The sequence below is a fragment of the Pestalotiopsis fici genome, assembly GCF_000516985.1.
Source record: "Pestalotiopsis fici W106-1 unplaced genomic scaffold PFICI_Scf_4, whole genome shotgun sequence".
In the NCBI taxonomy this organism is placed as follows: domain Eukaryota; kingdom Fungi; phylum Ascomycota; class Sordariomycetes; order Amphisphaeriales; family Sporocadaceae; genus Pestalotiopsis; species Pestalotiopsis fici.
In genome coordinates this window covers 4,051,386-4,064,003 of record NW_006917094.1, presented here as the reverse complement: position 1 = coordinate 4,064,003, position 12,618 = coordinate 4,051,386, and the positions used below count along the sequence as shown (strand labels likewise).

The 12,618-nt window shown below is 49.7% G+C and overlaps 4 protein-coding genes across 4 annotated transcripts; 1 reads left to right on the top strand and 3 right to left on the bottom strand.

Annotated features, from left to right (window-relative positions):
- Positions 1-1,282: 1,282 nt before the first annotated feature.
- On the bottom strand, positions 1,283-2,999 carry PFICI_07216 (uncharacterized protein; the record flags this gene model as incomplete). The annotated part of the gene is made up of 7 exons (XM_007835797.1): positions 1,283-1,506; positions 1,566-1,736; positions 1,789-1,839; positions 1,898-1,966; positions 2,022-2,567; positions 2,628-2,767; positions 2,824-2,999. 7 exons carry the CDS (start codon positions 2,997-2,999, stop codon positions 1,283-1,285), a joined length of 1,377 nt encoding a protein of 458 aa, XP_007833988.1.
- A 3,592-nt stretch (positions 3,000-6,591) lies between these two features.
- PFICI_07215 (mannan endo-1,4-beta-mannosidase F) lies at positions 6,592-8,057 on the top strand (the record flags this gene model as incomplete). Its single annotated transcript, XM_007835796.1, has 3 exons — positions 6,592-6,751; positions 6,816-7,793; positions 7,849-8,057. 3 exons carry the CDS (start codon positions 6,592-6,594, stop codon positions 8,055-8,057), a joined length of 1,347 nt encoding a protein of 448 aa, XP_007833987.1.
- Positions 8,058-8,791: 734 nt separating this feature from the next.
- Positions 8,792-9,370, bottom strand: PFICI_07214 (uncharacterized protein; the record flags this gene model as incomplete). Its single annotated transcript, XM_007835795.1, has 1 exon — positions 8,792-9,370. The coding sequence occupies one exon, from the start codon at positions 9,368-9,370 to the stop codon at positions 8,792-8,794; it is 579 nt and encodes a 192-aa protein (XP_007833986.1).
- A 1,866-nt stretch (positions 9,371-11,236) lies between these two features.
- Positions 11,237-12,195, bottom strand: PFICI_07213 (uncharacterized protein; the record flags this gene model as incomplete). The annotated part of the gene is made up of 3 exons (XM_007835794.1): positions 11,237-11,346; positions 11,403-11,786; positions 11,841-12,195. 3 exons carry the CDS (start codon positions 12,193-12,195, stop codon positions 11,237-11,239), a joined length of 849 nt encoding a protein of 282 aa, XP_007833985.1.
- Positions 12,196-12,618: the final 423 nt, after the last annotated feature.

The following is a 12,618-nucleotide window of genomic DNA, read 5'->3' as shown; positions in this document are numbered from 1 at the left end:
GTCTTATCTGCATATAGTTGTGGCTGGTTGGTGGCTGCAACCCCATGCTCTCTCTATTTTTAGTGCAAACAAGGCAGTTTTTATGTCTTTCAGCCTTTAAAACCCAAGAACCCTGGCATTGATGTTATCTTTTTCTCCATAATTGTCAGTCGTGTAACACCACCAACAATGTTACAGCACATTGAGTGCTGAATGTATGAAGACTTTACTTTGACTAAAGTCATGGGCCCAACTCACATCTTGACAGATAAAGCATGGAATCCGGACCCGCATTGTCGTGGGTGTCTATCGACCTTCTTCAATCGGGGATGCAGCTCTCCTAAATCCATCTGGGTATGGAACATCATATCATCGGCATCATATCATGTGCTTCAACAATTGTGGCATGATATTCAGTAAATATATCCCCGAAAAGTCAGAAACAGCTGCTGAGAAAACCCCCATTCCCAACGTACCTCTACCCTAACAAAATAATAACAACAACAATGCTGTTGTTTCTGCATTCAGACCACATTGTCTGTAACCGAAGCAAATGGAAACTCATTGAATCCAAAAGTTTTCGCGCAAATTAATTGCCGCTTGGCGATTCGGCGACTCCAAGCTACCACAGTCATGAAAGTCTCTGTTGAGTTGCCACTTACCCCTGGTCAACGTATCCGAAACACGTTCGGCTTGTGTTGGCTGTGGATTTCTGGGGGACAGGATGTCGTCCAAAGTTAGGACAATGGTTTATGACTCTGGGAATATTCACGACAGTCTTGGGCATAAGAACCAACTCGTGCGATCATTCATTAGATTCCACGTGTTATATAATTATAAGCATCATTCAAATCACTTTAATCGATTCTTACACAATAGAGTTGGAGTAAATCGGACAAATATGCTAGCATAACATCATAATATTAATTAAATGATAAAAGCAATGATTTCACACGCAAAGACGAAAAAAATGTTGGAAGATAGAACAATTCCTATGCCTGTCTACCTCCTGAAAGCAGCTATCTAGAGGTTGGGTTCGTCTCGAGACGAGATCAGAACCATGTGCAGAGATTCCCTAGCTGCAGCATGTCGGCCATTTACGTACAATTTCCTAGTCCATGGATGGACAAACTCATCAATCCAGCAACAACATACCATTGGAGTCAATTAAATGAATCTCCAATGCAAGAAACAGAACACAGGCGTGTCTCGACAATCCACTTGCCATGGATCATATCTTAGCCTCGTATTCCTTTTCCTTAGCCAAGCGCACTGCAGTACTCAAAGTAGAATTGAGAGTTTTCTACCAGTCACCGGCGGTAGGGCCTTCAACATAGCCGTGACCCATCTGGTTGGCACCGAAATCGCCCGTATTCTGGTCTCCGGCGGCAAAGTCGTTCATGGCCTCAGAGGCTCCACCAAAGCTGTCTCCAGCATCGCCATCAGCGTCCTCAGTGGGAACAGGCTGCTTGCAGCGGACCTTGGTGTGACCCATCTCACCACAGTTGGAGCACTTGACTCGGGAATCTATCATGGGTGTAAATATTCGATAATACGCAAATTTGACATGGAATGATTGTACTCACAGTCACGGGGCTTAGGACACTCGCGTCCAGTGTGACCTTCAGCATCGCAGTTGCGGCAGATGATCTTCTTCTCCTCGGTGCAGTCTCTGGCACGGTGACCCTCCTGACCACAATTGTGGCAAGCACCACCACCACCGCCTCCCTGGGGGCAGTCACGAGAGAAGTGGCCCTCTGTAAGATGTATTAATAACCATTTCCGTTCTTCTCATGTCGTTTGACTTACTCTCACCACACTTGCGGCAATCGACGTTGGCCGGGTTGGGAGGCTCGGGGCCTTGTTACTTGTCAGCAAGCGACTTTCACTGAGAAATATGTGCATGGATTTGACTTACAATCAGAGGCCTTGTGGCCGGGCTGCTGGCAATTCTTGCAAGCAAACTTGTCAACTCGGGGTTGAGGGCCTGCTTTGTTAGAACAACTCGCACATGTGAATCCTTTTGAGCGCAGCACACTTACAATCGCGGACTCGATGACCCTCCTCACCACAGTGAAAGCACTTGACCACAGCCTGCTCTTTCTCAACCTTGTCCTCGGGGCAGTTCTTGGAGATGTGACCGTACTCGGAGCAGTTGGAGCACTTCATCTTGCGGCTGTCAACCGGCTCGCCAGCATCACTGAGGCGCTCCAAGTTCTCGGCTGCATCCTTGGGGAAGAACTGACGCTCTCTCTCACGCAGGGGCTTGTTGTCGAACCGGAAAGTAATGGTATACTTCTTTCCAAGGTTTCCCTGAAGATCCATATTGGTCAAGGCGCCAATGAGCTGGGGCTTCTCAATAGCAATGATGTAGATGCCGGCATCCTGATCGCGAAAGCCCTTCTCGACATCCAGGTAAGTGAGATCGGGACTGGCTTTGACGTATTCCTGAAATCCCTCCTTCACATCGTCCATGTCGCGGATCTTGGCTGCCTCGACCATCTTGTCCCAGGCGACGACACCTTCAACGTCACGAACGTTGGAGCGATCAATGACGCGAGCATTCTGGCACTCGGCGACCATGTGACCTGTTTACATTCAAAAGTTAGCCAATTGATAGCAACTCCGAGACGGTTGGTTCTACTAACCTTCCTGGCCACAGTTGTTGCACATCTGGGGAGGTCGGTCGGGACAGTCAACAGCACGATGTCCCTCCTTGCCACAGGTGCGGCACTCGCCAGTGAACTCACGCTCGACGCGAGGATTGGGGCAATCAGCCTTGTTGTGGCTATTCGCTTGTGAGCATGATGAATCAGATACCCCAAAAAATGAGAAACAACTCACCCCTCCTCACCACAATTGTAGCAGGCACCACGGGGACGATCTGCGCCCTCATGATCACCAGCGCCGAAACCATCATTGCCACCGTCGAAGTCGGCAGCATTGTATCCAGCACCGGTGTCATCACCACCAACCCACTGGTCACCGCCACCATGGGTGTCGGTCTGGCCCCAAGACATGGTTGCGTTGCTTTGAAATCTTGGTTAAATTAGTTTGCGAGGTTCAGTCAACAATTTTGACGTGACCGATTATCATCGGTGGGGAAGGATGAATGACAATGGGATTGTGTAATGGTGGGGGTAAAGTCACATGAAACAAGGACCCGACAGAAACTGAAGTGGCAGAGAAAACTCGTAGAAAACCCGTGTAGGAAGGTACGTTGTGTGTTTGAAGACAAATGGATTTGCCACCATGAGTTTTGCGCTCGGCGTTTTGGAAGTGAAGGCAAGAAAAGTGTAGAGGAGTGTCAAAGATGAGACAAGGCTCCAGGTGATGGCAGTGATGGTAAGAAAAGTGCATGGATGGATTGGAAGGAGATGATATCAATGACAAGTGAGGCGTTTTGGCAGTCGCTCAAGCTGATATCAGCGATGCCTGTGGGTGAAGCTGCGCTTTGCGTCCACAAGCGACGAGGGGGGATAATCTGCTTGTCGGGAGAGGCGCAAAAGAAGAAGAAGAAAGTTACAACGCGATGAGGGCGCATGAGTTGTGCGGTGAAATGACGGGAGAGTGGTAGGGGAAAAGGAAGGCACCATGGCAGCAGGGCGCAACCACTTACCTGAGTTTTGCGATCTTTGATGATTATTGGCTTCCGTAAAGTCGCCTTTCGGTCTCAACAATCAACCTGAACAGTTGATGGAAGTGAAAGGAATGACTTGTCAAGAGAAGAGATGAGGAAAGAAATCTGCAGGGCACAGAAACTGAAAGCTGTGCTGCCTCGTAGGTTGGAGTTTAGGGGTGGGTTGTGTTGAAGGGGGAGAAAAAAAAGCCGAAACAAATAGACAGCCTGGGGACAAATTAAATGGGGCAACCACAGAGGATCGGTGCCTGATTAGAATCAGCCTGGCTTGAGTTGATGCCTCGAAGTTCGATCTCTTGAGTAAAGGGTCGAAAGGGCAACAGAGGTTGATTGGCCGTCAGCTGGTGGACGCAGATCCAAGTACCTATGTACGCAGACAGCCGACGAGCAGATCTAGTTGTTGATTGGGCAGTTGCGTTTGCGGTTTCCTCTGGATTTCACCGGTGCCTGGCCTGTGTTTGAGAAATAAGGGAAGTTGCCAGTTACCTGGGTAGGTAGCAAGGCAACTAAGTAGGTAGGTAGTCTATAACTTGCACATCCTTACAGATGGAGTCAAGTTTCAAAGTAGAGCGTTGACCCTGAATTGGGGGTTTGATTGTGTGAAGCAACGGACTTCTCGCACTTGCCTTTGCGTAGTAGATAATGGCCTCAAAGATAATTTGCCTTGTCTGTCTTTCACTGTGATAGTATTGATGCGGACGCTGATCACTTGTTCACGGTGATTTTGATACGGTCGCCGACTATATCATGCATATGGCAACTCCATCTGTCCAAAGGAACACCAAGGGATCTCGACTGCTTCTATTATGCTTTTCCCTGGCAGAGTCTCTCAGCCATCTAAACACGTCTCCTGCATATTTGTTTTTTTTTTCTGGAACTATTTACTATTTGGAGAAAATATTGCTTTCTCCAAGACATGACACACATGAGAAACAGCATCACCATTACCCAACGAAACATATTATATTGCATAGTTCTCAGAACAGATTACTAACATGAAGCATCAAAGCGGAAATCACATTCTTCTGTGTTGTCTGTCAATGCGATTGTCAATACATCAAGTCAAAATAGACCCAAGGCGGACTAGAATCATGCTCCGCTGGGGATTTATCACTCTTAAACCTGGCGGAAGCATCATATTTCTACATGGCTACCTGTCCATAGTTCAAACTATCATGAACTATTTGTGTAGTTCGTGTAGCGAGTAACATCCGAATCGTCCACTCGCAATTTTAGCATTTTTACGTGCCCCCTATTCCTGGCCATTTCGTACCACGGTTTATTACTGCTTTGTCCACGAGCCACCAGCGACTCTTTTACTAAATTCTTGGCTGAATAAGACTATGTACGAAGCAAATGGCTCACTAAGTGGAGATCAATTCTCCAGCTCTGATGTTGTCGATTCGTGTATCACATGACATACATCATCGATGTTTGTAAGCGCATGTATGCTAATTGCGCAACTCGATCTTCCAACGACAAGACCGACCGAAATCATGTGTATTATGCTGCAGGGCTTCAGCAATCAAGAGGATTGCATGCTGATGATTTGCCGAGTCTTATACAGATTATTGCACGTAGAATTATATAAGGGCTTGTTTGGGCTTAACATGTACTATGAGAGCGTATACATACATATCCTGGAGGACACTACGGCCAGGATCAGAGAGCTATAGGAAATGTCAGACTAAACACTGTTCGCTGGAACGAAGTAACATCCGTTCCGAAGAATAAGTTCCTTGCTGTTTGGATCTCCGAGTGTGTAAAGGGGAGCCCCAAGAACGGACTGGAATTTGGTCCCGCGGAGTGGCATCAGCTCCACGCCTAGAATGGGCTTTGGCTTCTTCGCTTGGCACCCCTGACCGTGGACCCAGCTATAGTTTGGACATGGAGCGGCAATTCGGGTTGCGACCCTAGAGAACGAGCTGCCACATCGCATGATGACTGGAAGCGAGCCGCCGTCAGTCGATATTGTTCTCGAAAGTTGATGTGCACATGCATTTAGGTGTGGGCGATGCAAACAAGCAACGTTTGCCGTTGGTGACTTGACCCTAGTCTTGGCTTGGATTTTTAGCTTGCCCGAAAAGAGCGATTCGGAGTTCCTGGCCCCGGCATGATTGGCTGCCTAGAGGAGAATCGAATTACTTGCCGAATCGCGTAGTCTACATTTTAGTCGAGACAGCTGGAGAACACATTAGACACTCTTGATGACAGCGCTCACATGTATGTTTCCAGAAAAGCGCTGCAACTTGCATCATGGCTGTGAACTTACCAGAGTCATGCCATGATCATTCACCAGGAAGAACATAATAAGCTCGTCGGAAACAATTGTTCTGAGAAAGGATGGTACGTGGGTCAGGGCGGCTGCACAGGGGTTTGATTAGCTGAGTTTTGTATTGATGATCTAGTATAACATTTGCTAGCGCGCGCGCAGCATGTAGAGCGTGCCCAATACCAAGATGTCACTGCAGACTCTGAAAGCTTGGCCCTGCGTCTGTCACCCTTTTCAACAGGCACAAACGAAACCGAGTGGTAGTCGGTTACAGTAGTAGCCCAGGGCAGATCAATCTATGGCGTTCCCGCCATCCTTGCTACAACGGGGTGCGGAGAATCCCTCCCTAGGTTCCTCCTCACTGATACTTAGTCCACCACTCCAGGGGCAACGCTCTCCACTCCCCTTCCATATGGGAGGGGCGGGATGCCTATTGATGGAATTAAAAGTTACACGGCCCTGGGCACTTACATCAATCAGCTTCTTCCGTGAATTGGAGTAAATGACTAAGTCGACGCGAACCATCCATAATATATCGCTAGGTCGCCATCGAATATGCGGCTCAAGTCTATAGCCGACCGCAACCTTGCCATGACAGAGTATAAGTAGCAGCACCCGGGACGTGAGAACTTGGACCAGTGGTTGCCTGCAATTTGACTCTGCCAGTTTCTAGGTATCTCGCATTCTAGCTCTTAACAAGATGAAGTTCTTTGCAGGCCTTTTGTCTCTAGCCGTGGCTGCTACAGCCCAGCAGCCATTGTATGCACAGTGTGGAGGTCTCACCTGGACTGGCGCAACAACCTGCGTTTCTGGAGCCGTGTGCCAAGTACAAAACGATTACTACTCACAATGCGTTCCTGGTGAGTCCTTTGAATATTCCCAAAGACAATGCCACTTAGACTTGATTTCTTACTCTAAAAGCAGGCACCGCTGCCACGTCGGCCACCTCTACTACAGCTGCAACGAGCACGACAGTGCGTACTTCTACAACGACCAGGGCCACCACCACAAGCACGAGCGCCGCCACCACTACTACGGCGGCGACCAGCACCAGAACATCGACGGGGGCAGCCACGGCCACGGGGTTCCCGACGACAGATGGCACGCTGTTCAACCTCGACGGCGTCACCAAGTACTATCCCGGCACTAATAGCTACTGGATCTCCTTCCTCACGAGCAATGACGACGTGGACTCCACTCTGGACGACCTGGTCGACAGCGGACTCAAGATTCTGCGTATCTGGGGCTTCAACGATGTCAACACGATTCCGGCTTCAGGCACAGTCTACTTCCAGTACCTGTCATCCAGCGGATCTACCATCAACACCGGAGCCGATGGTCTGGAGCGCCTCGACTACATTGTCTCGGCAGCCGAGGCTCGAGGCATCAAGTTGGTGATCCCCTTTGTGAACCAGTGGGACGACTATGGTGGTATTCAGGCCTACATCAACGCGTTCGGCGGTAGCAAGACATCCTGGTACACCGATGCGGCCTCTCAGGCCCAATATCAGGCCTACATCAAGGCCGTCGTCTCGCGCTTCGTGGACTCGCCCGCCATCCTGGCCTGGGAACTCGGCAACGAGCCTCGCTGCAATGGCTGTGACACGAGCGTCATCTACAACTGGGCAAAGACAACCTCCGAGTACATCAAGAGCCTCGACTCCAACCACTTGGTCACGACTGGTATTGAAGGCTTCGGTCTCCCAGGCGATGGATCATACCCTTACACGTACGGTGAAGGCACCGACTTTGTTGCCCTCTTGAACATCACGTCTTTGGATTTTGCTACGTTCCACCTGTACCCCAACTCTTGGGGCGAGGACTACGACTGGGGCAACGACTGGATCTCGACTCACGGCGCTGCCTGCGTAGCCGCCGGAAAGCCATGTTTATTCGAAGAGTGTAAGTCGTTGGAAGCGCAAAGCCCCCATTCGCAATTATAGCTAACTTTTCGTAGACGGTGCGCCGACCAACCACTGCTCCATCGAAGCACCATGGCAGGCAACCGCGCTGTCAACCGATGGTATCGCTGCGGATCTCTTCTGGCAGTTGGGTGTCACACTCAGCTGGGGACAAACTTCCGACGACGGCAACACCATCTTCACAAACACCTCGGACTGGACATGTCTCGTCACTGACCATGTTGCTGATATCGATGCCTTGTAAGCGTTGATCTGGGTAGCAGCAAAGGGCATGCTTGTCGACAAGAGCTCGCCGATGAGCCAAGTCAGATGGCGCAAGCTTTCAGTTCATATGTACATATTTTGAAAACTGTCAATACATTGTATCACCGATCGCATCTCACCCGATTAACCCTTGCACTGCTTCACTATGAACATCATGTGTTGAAGAAATATTCTGTACATTACTTTGAAAGTTAGCCGTTGCGATTTTGCAGCTCGAGCTGCTCTCCAATCAGGTTTGCGCTGCTCCCGTTGACAACGACGACATCGGTCCCAGCACAACTTGTATACGTCCTTTGTAGGTTGTTGATCATAGTACCACTCATAAGACTATCTCTATTTCTCCCATACCGCTCGATCGCTGGTTATCACACCAGGCTATAGTATGATGCTAGGTGCTGCGAGCTTGTTCCGCATCATAACCGTTCTCCTCTTGGGCTCCAGTTCCAAAATGGGTTTGTTTGGCGCAAATAGATGCTGCGCAGGACTTCCGACAGAGGGTGACGCGGATTGATGGCCACGCCAGTTGTTCCAAGTTTTTATTCGGATTCCAATCAACGGCAGCACGCCATCTGCAATATTCCGGTCTAGAAGAGGAGGAAGTTTGCACTGGATGACATGCCTCTAGGTCTCACTTGGAGTCCTATGTTGCAGGGTCAACCGCTTCGGTGGCCCCAAAATCGGTATACATGGATTATCCCATTGCACAGGCGTCTTCTAGCGCACGGGCAGGACCGCAGGCGCAGGTGCAGAAGGCGATGCACCGTCAAGCGTATTGCCAGGTGGATTGGGCACGTTGTGGCCATGTTGCGCTTCGCCGTAGGCTGGGAGTACCTGGGAGGGAGGCGTTGCACTTGGCTCGTGGACTGTTGGCGAAGCGACATAGTCGTGCAACTCTACATCATCATTCGGATTTTTCTGCGGCGGCGAGTATGCGGGCGGGGCCTCCCCGAGCTCGTTTAGACCTTCTTCCCGACTGCCTATACCAATACCGACTCTTCTGCCGTTTCTCGGTCCGTCTCCAGCCCACTGCCAGCGCGTATTTGTCGAACGTCGTACCCGATTAGGTCCCAGGGCTTCCAGATCTCGCTGCAATGCAACCATACCATGAGAGTTTCTCTGTTTGTTCCGCCTCCTATAGCGAAACACGGTGATGATTATTGCGGCGACGACGAGTATACAAATTGGTACGAGTATCCAGGCAAAAGGACTAGTGCCAACGTCGAAAGCACTACCGGACCCATCACCGCCATCATTGTCCAGATTGGCGTTGTTTCCAGACCCAGCAAAGGACATCTTTAGGAGCGTCGAAACCAAGGTCTCCTTCCCAAGGTAAGATAGGTGGAGGTTTGGGAGAACTCGCTGTACCCCGTCGAGTCAACCTATGACTTTCAGGGAGCGAAAGAATTGAACGGCACCCAGGTAGGTGATATACGGGCTACAGCATGGTTAGAGAACAAAGTCAATAAACTTTACTCCCCGGTGGTGGGTGGTTGGGGGACTGGAGCTTTTTGCGACTATTTGCTGTGCTGCCGCCGAAAGAAGTTGGAGCTTGCGTAATGCACCGCTGAGGGACCAACCGCAACCGCTTTCAAGCCTGCCAGCACGAGGTCTCTGATGGGGGAAGAAGGCACACTGAACAGGGTATAATATGCACCACAACGAGGCCAAAGGTGATAACAAGGGATGCAAACCAAAATGAATTGAAAAGTGGTGTGAAAATGGCATTTTCTATCTTACCAAACTATGTGCTCATAAAAGCGATGACGTTTGCATGCCAAGTGGGAGGGAGTAAGTAGTATTCGGTACGACGAAATGTGGACCACGAAGCAGTAATAATACCACACTACTGCCCAGAAAGTTGATACCAGGAAACGTTATTGCCGATTGTCTTGAAGACTTCTGGATAGCCGAAATGCCCCTCAACCTTGAAGGAACCAAGTCCGATTTGGGCACAATGAAGGTATCAGATAGATATTCTACAACTTTGAGAAAATACAAGTAAAGATTGCTAAGTTGGCAGGGAGGCAGGTGGAAGTAGGCATGTATTCGTAATTGAAGGTGGAATGCCGGTCGACCCGGCAGCAAGCACTCGGCTCAGCGCATGCCATGATGCGCAAGCTCCAGGCCATCCGCAGCAGGCTTGTCTTGCTTGCTAGGTACATTAATTAGGTAGCTAAGGTTGTTTCTTCGGTTGTGGCGCGACCTTCAACCCCGAACGTTCCTAAAAGGTACTGAAGACGTTGAAACCCACGTCGCCATGCATACCTAGTACGCTCTGTACTATGTAGTAGTATGTGTTGAACGTGGATTTCAACTGTGCACAAGTAATGTACTTCGTACCTGTCCCACCCCCACAAGGCGTGCCAAGCATCGGTAATCCCTTTATCGCATATGTTTAGGCCGATCTCTTCTCGTCGCACCTGTTTGGCCGTAATCAGCATTCCGCCCAGTACCCATCGTCTCGACCAGGAAAACAACATCTCCAACACCGTAGCCTCACTGTTGATTACTGCCAACGTAACCCACGAAACAGAGTACAAATCGACGCTTTGCTGTAGCTCAAACAGGTGCCCCAAGATGCCTAAAGCGCGCAGAGGTAAGCTCTGTTCCGCATGATTCGGTGAAGAAATGGCTGAGCCACAAAAGGTGTACTCGTCGAGTGCGATCCGTCTATCAAATCTATCATCATGAATATCGACAGCGAAAATAACGAGTACATTCTCCACGACCTTGATGATACGCACCTTCTTATCAACGAGAACAAGGTCTCAGACCTGAAGCGCAGACTCGACGACGTAGGGACACTTGTCGCGCAACCTCTGTTTTCCAACGATGCTAATTACCCGGTGTAGCGTCTCAAGGAGACAGTACAGGAGATTGAACGAGATTCTGATTCTGATCGGGATGTGAAGGAAGGGGAAAGGAGACGCTAAGCTGTGCTTGAACCGCCCCGGACTGCTTTATTTGAGTCACTTCACATGCACTTCTTGGCTTTTGATTCATCTCATCTGCATCTGATATTTCTTCCGGCGAACAGCTTCAAATTCAAGGACTATGAGATCATTTTTCCTGCGGCTCCGAAACGCATAGCGAATACTTTGCTGTTCATAGCTCGTCATTTTGCTACGAAGCCGTCATAAGCTCGGTCAGATCTTTCAACTACAACTTCTCGAACCGCGGCTTGGTCTTCTTCAGTCCGGATAGCAAAGCGTCCTGGACATCCTTTGCTTGAAGCATGGCAGAGTTCCAGACGGCTGTGTACTTGAGACCTGCTCTGGAATTAGTAGACGAATCATCTCAAGGCCCGTGAAAGGGAAAAACTCACTGTCTGCAATGGTATTGTCCCTGGCGTGGTTGACCAATTCCTTGGTTCCTTGTACGGCAACAGGGCTCTTGGTGGCAATGAGGCCAGCCAAGTTGAAGGCCGCCTCGACCGTCTTGGCCTTGTTCTCGTGTACCTGGCTCACGAAGCCAAATGCGAGGGCCTCCTCAGCGCCAAAGATTCTTGCGGACAATGCAAGCTCCTTGACCCAAGAGAGACTGCCAACAATCTTTGGCAATCTGCTAAGGGTGCCAATATCAGCAGCCAGGCCAATATCGACTTCCTTGACGGCCAGCTTGACATCCTTGGAGCAGATTCTGATATCGCAACACGATGACATGTCGATGGCCAGGCCAAGCGAGATGCCGTGGAGCACAGCAATTGTTGCTGTATGCTAGTCAGTAGCGGTCGAATTTCAGTGATCAGAAATGAATGACATACGCTTTTCGCACTTTTCAATCTTGCTGATACATTCTTGGAACTCGAGTATGTGCCTTCGTGAAGAGTTGGCCACTCTTGCGCCATCCACCGGTGGCGGCTTGTTGATCCAGCTTTCACTCGCCGCCTGCACGTCCAGCCCGGCAGTAAAGGCTCGTTCGCCAGCGCCCGTCAAGACGATGGCTCGCACGTCAGGATCGTAGGATAACTTGTCGAATATTTGCCCTATTTCCACCCACATGGCCTCGTAGAAAGCATTGAGTTTTTCAGGCCGGTTGATTTCAACATGAGCCACAAACTCGCTTGGAGACGAGACATTGAAGTGCTTGAAGTGGGAGTAACCTTGTAACGCATACATGATGGATGATGGATAAATGGAGACGCCTGCTAATGAGGAAAAGACATGAACTAGAAGAAAGCTGCAGATACTAGCAAAAGTGTCTGTGACTTTTGGTTTTGTAAAGAATCGAATGCCAATAACTCCTCCCCCAGAATGCGGTAAGCTGTGCTATGCCTCGGCATCTTTGGCTGGTGGTGCTGCAATATCTGGGGTTCTCCGCCGACCGTCCTAAGCCGCACCACCGACTTTGGCCACTGTGCAATCTGGGCCGGGGTCCATTCTATGAGGACGCAACAATCTTATCGATTGTGACGCTAACCCCACACCGGCTAGAGCATCGGTAGAAAATATCCAATTTGACCGACGACCATAAAAAAAAAAGTTGGAAAGTTTCCATAGGAAATTTTGACCATAGCAGAATTGAGGCTCAAACTGCACGCA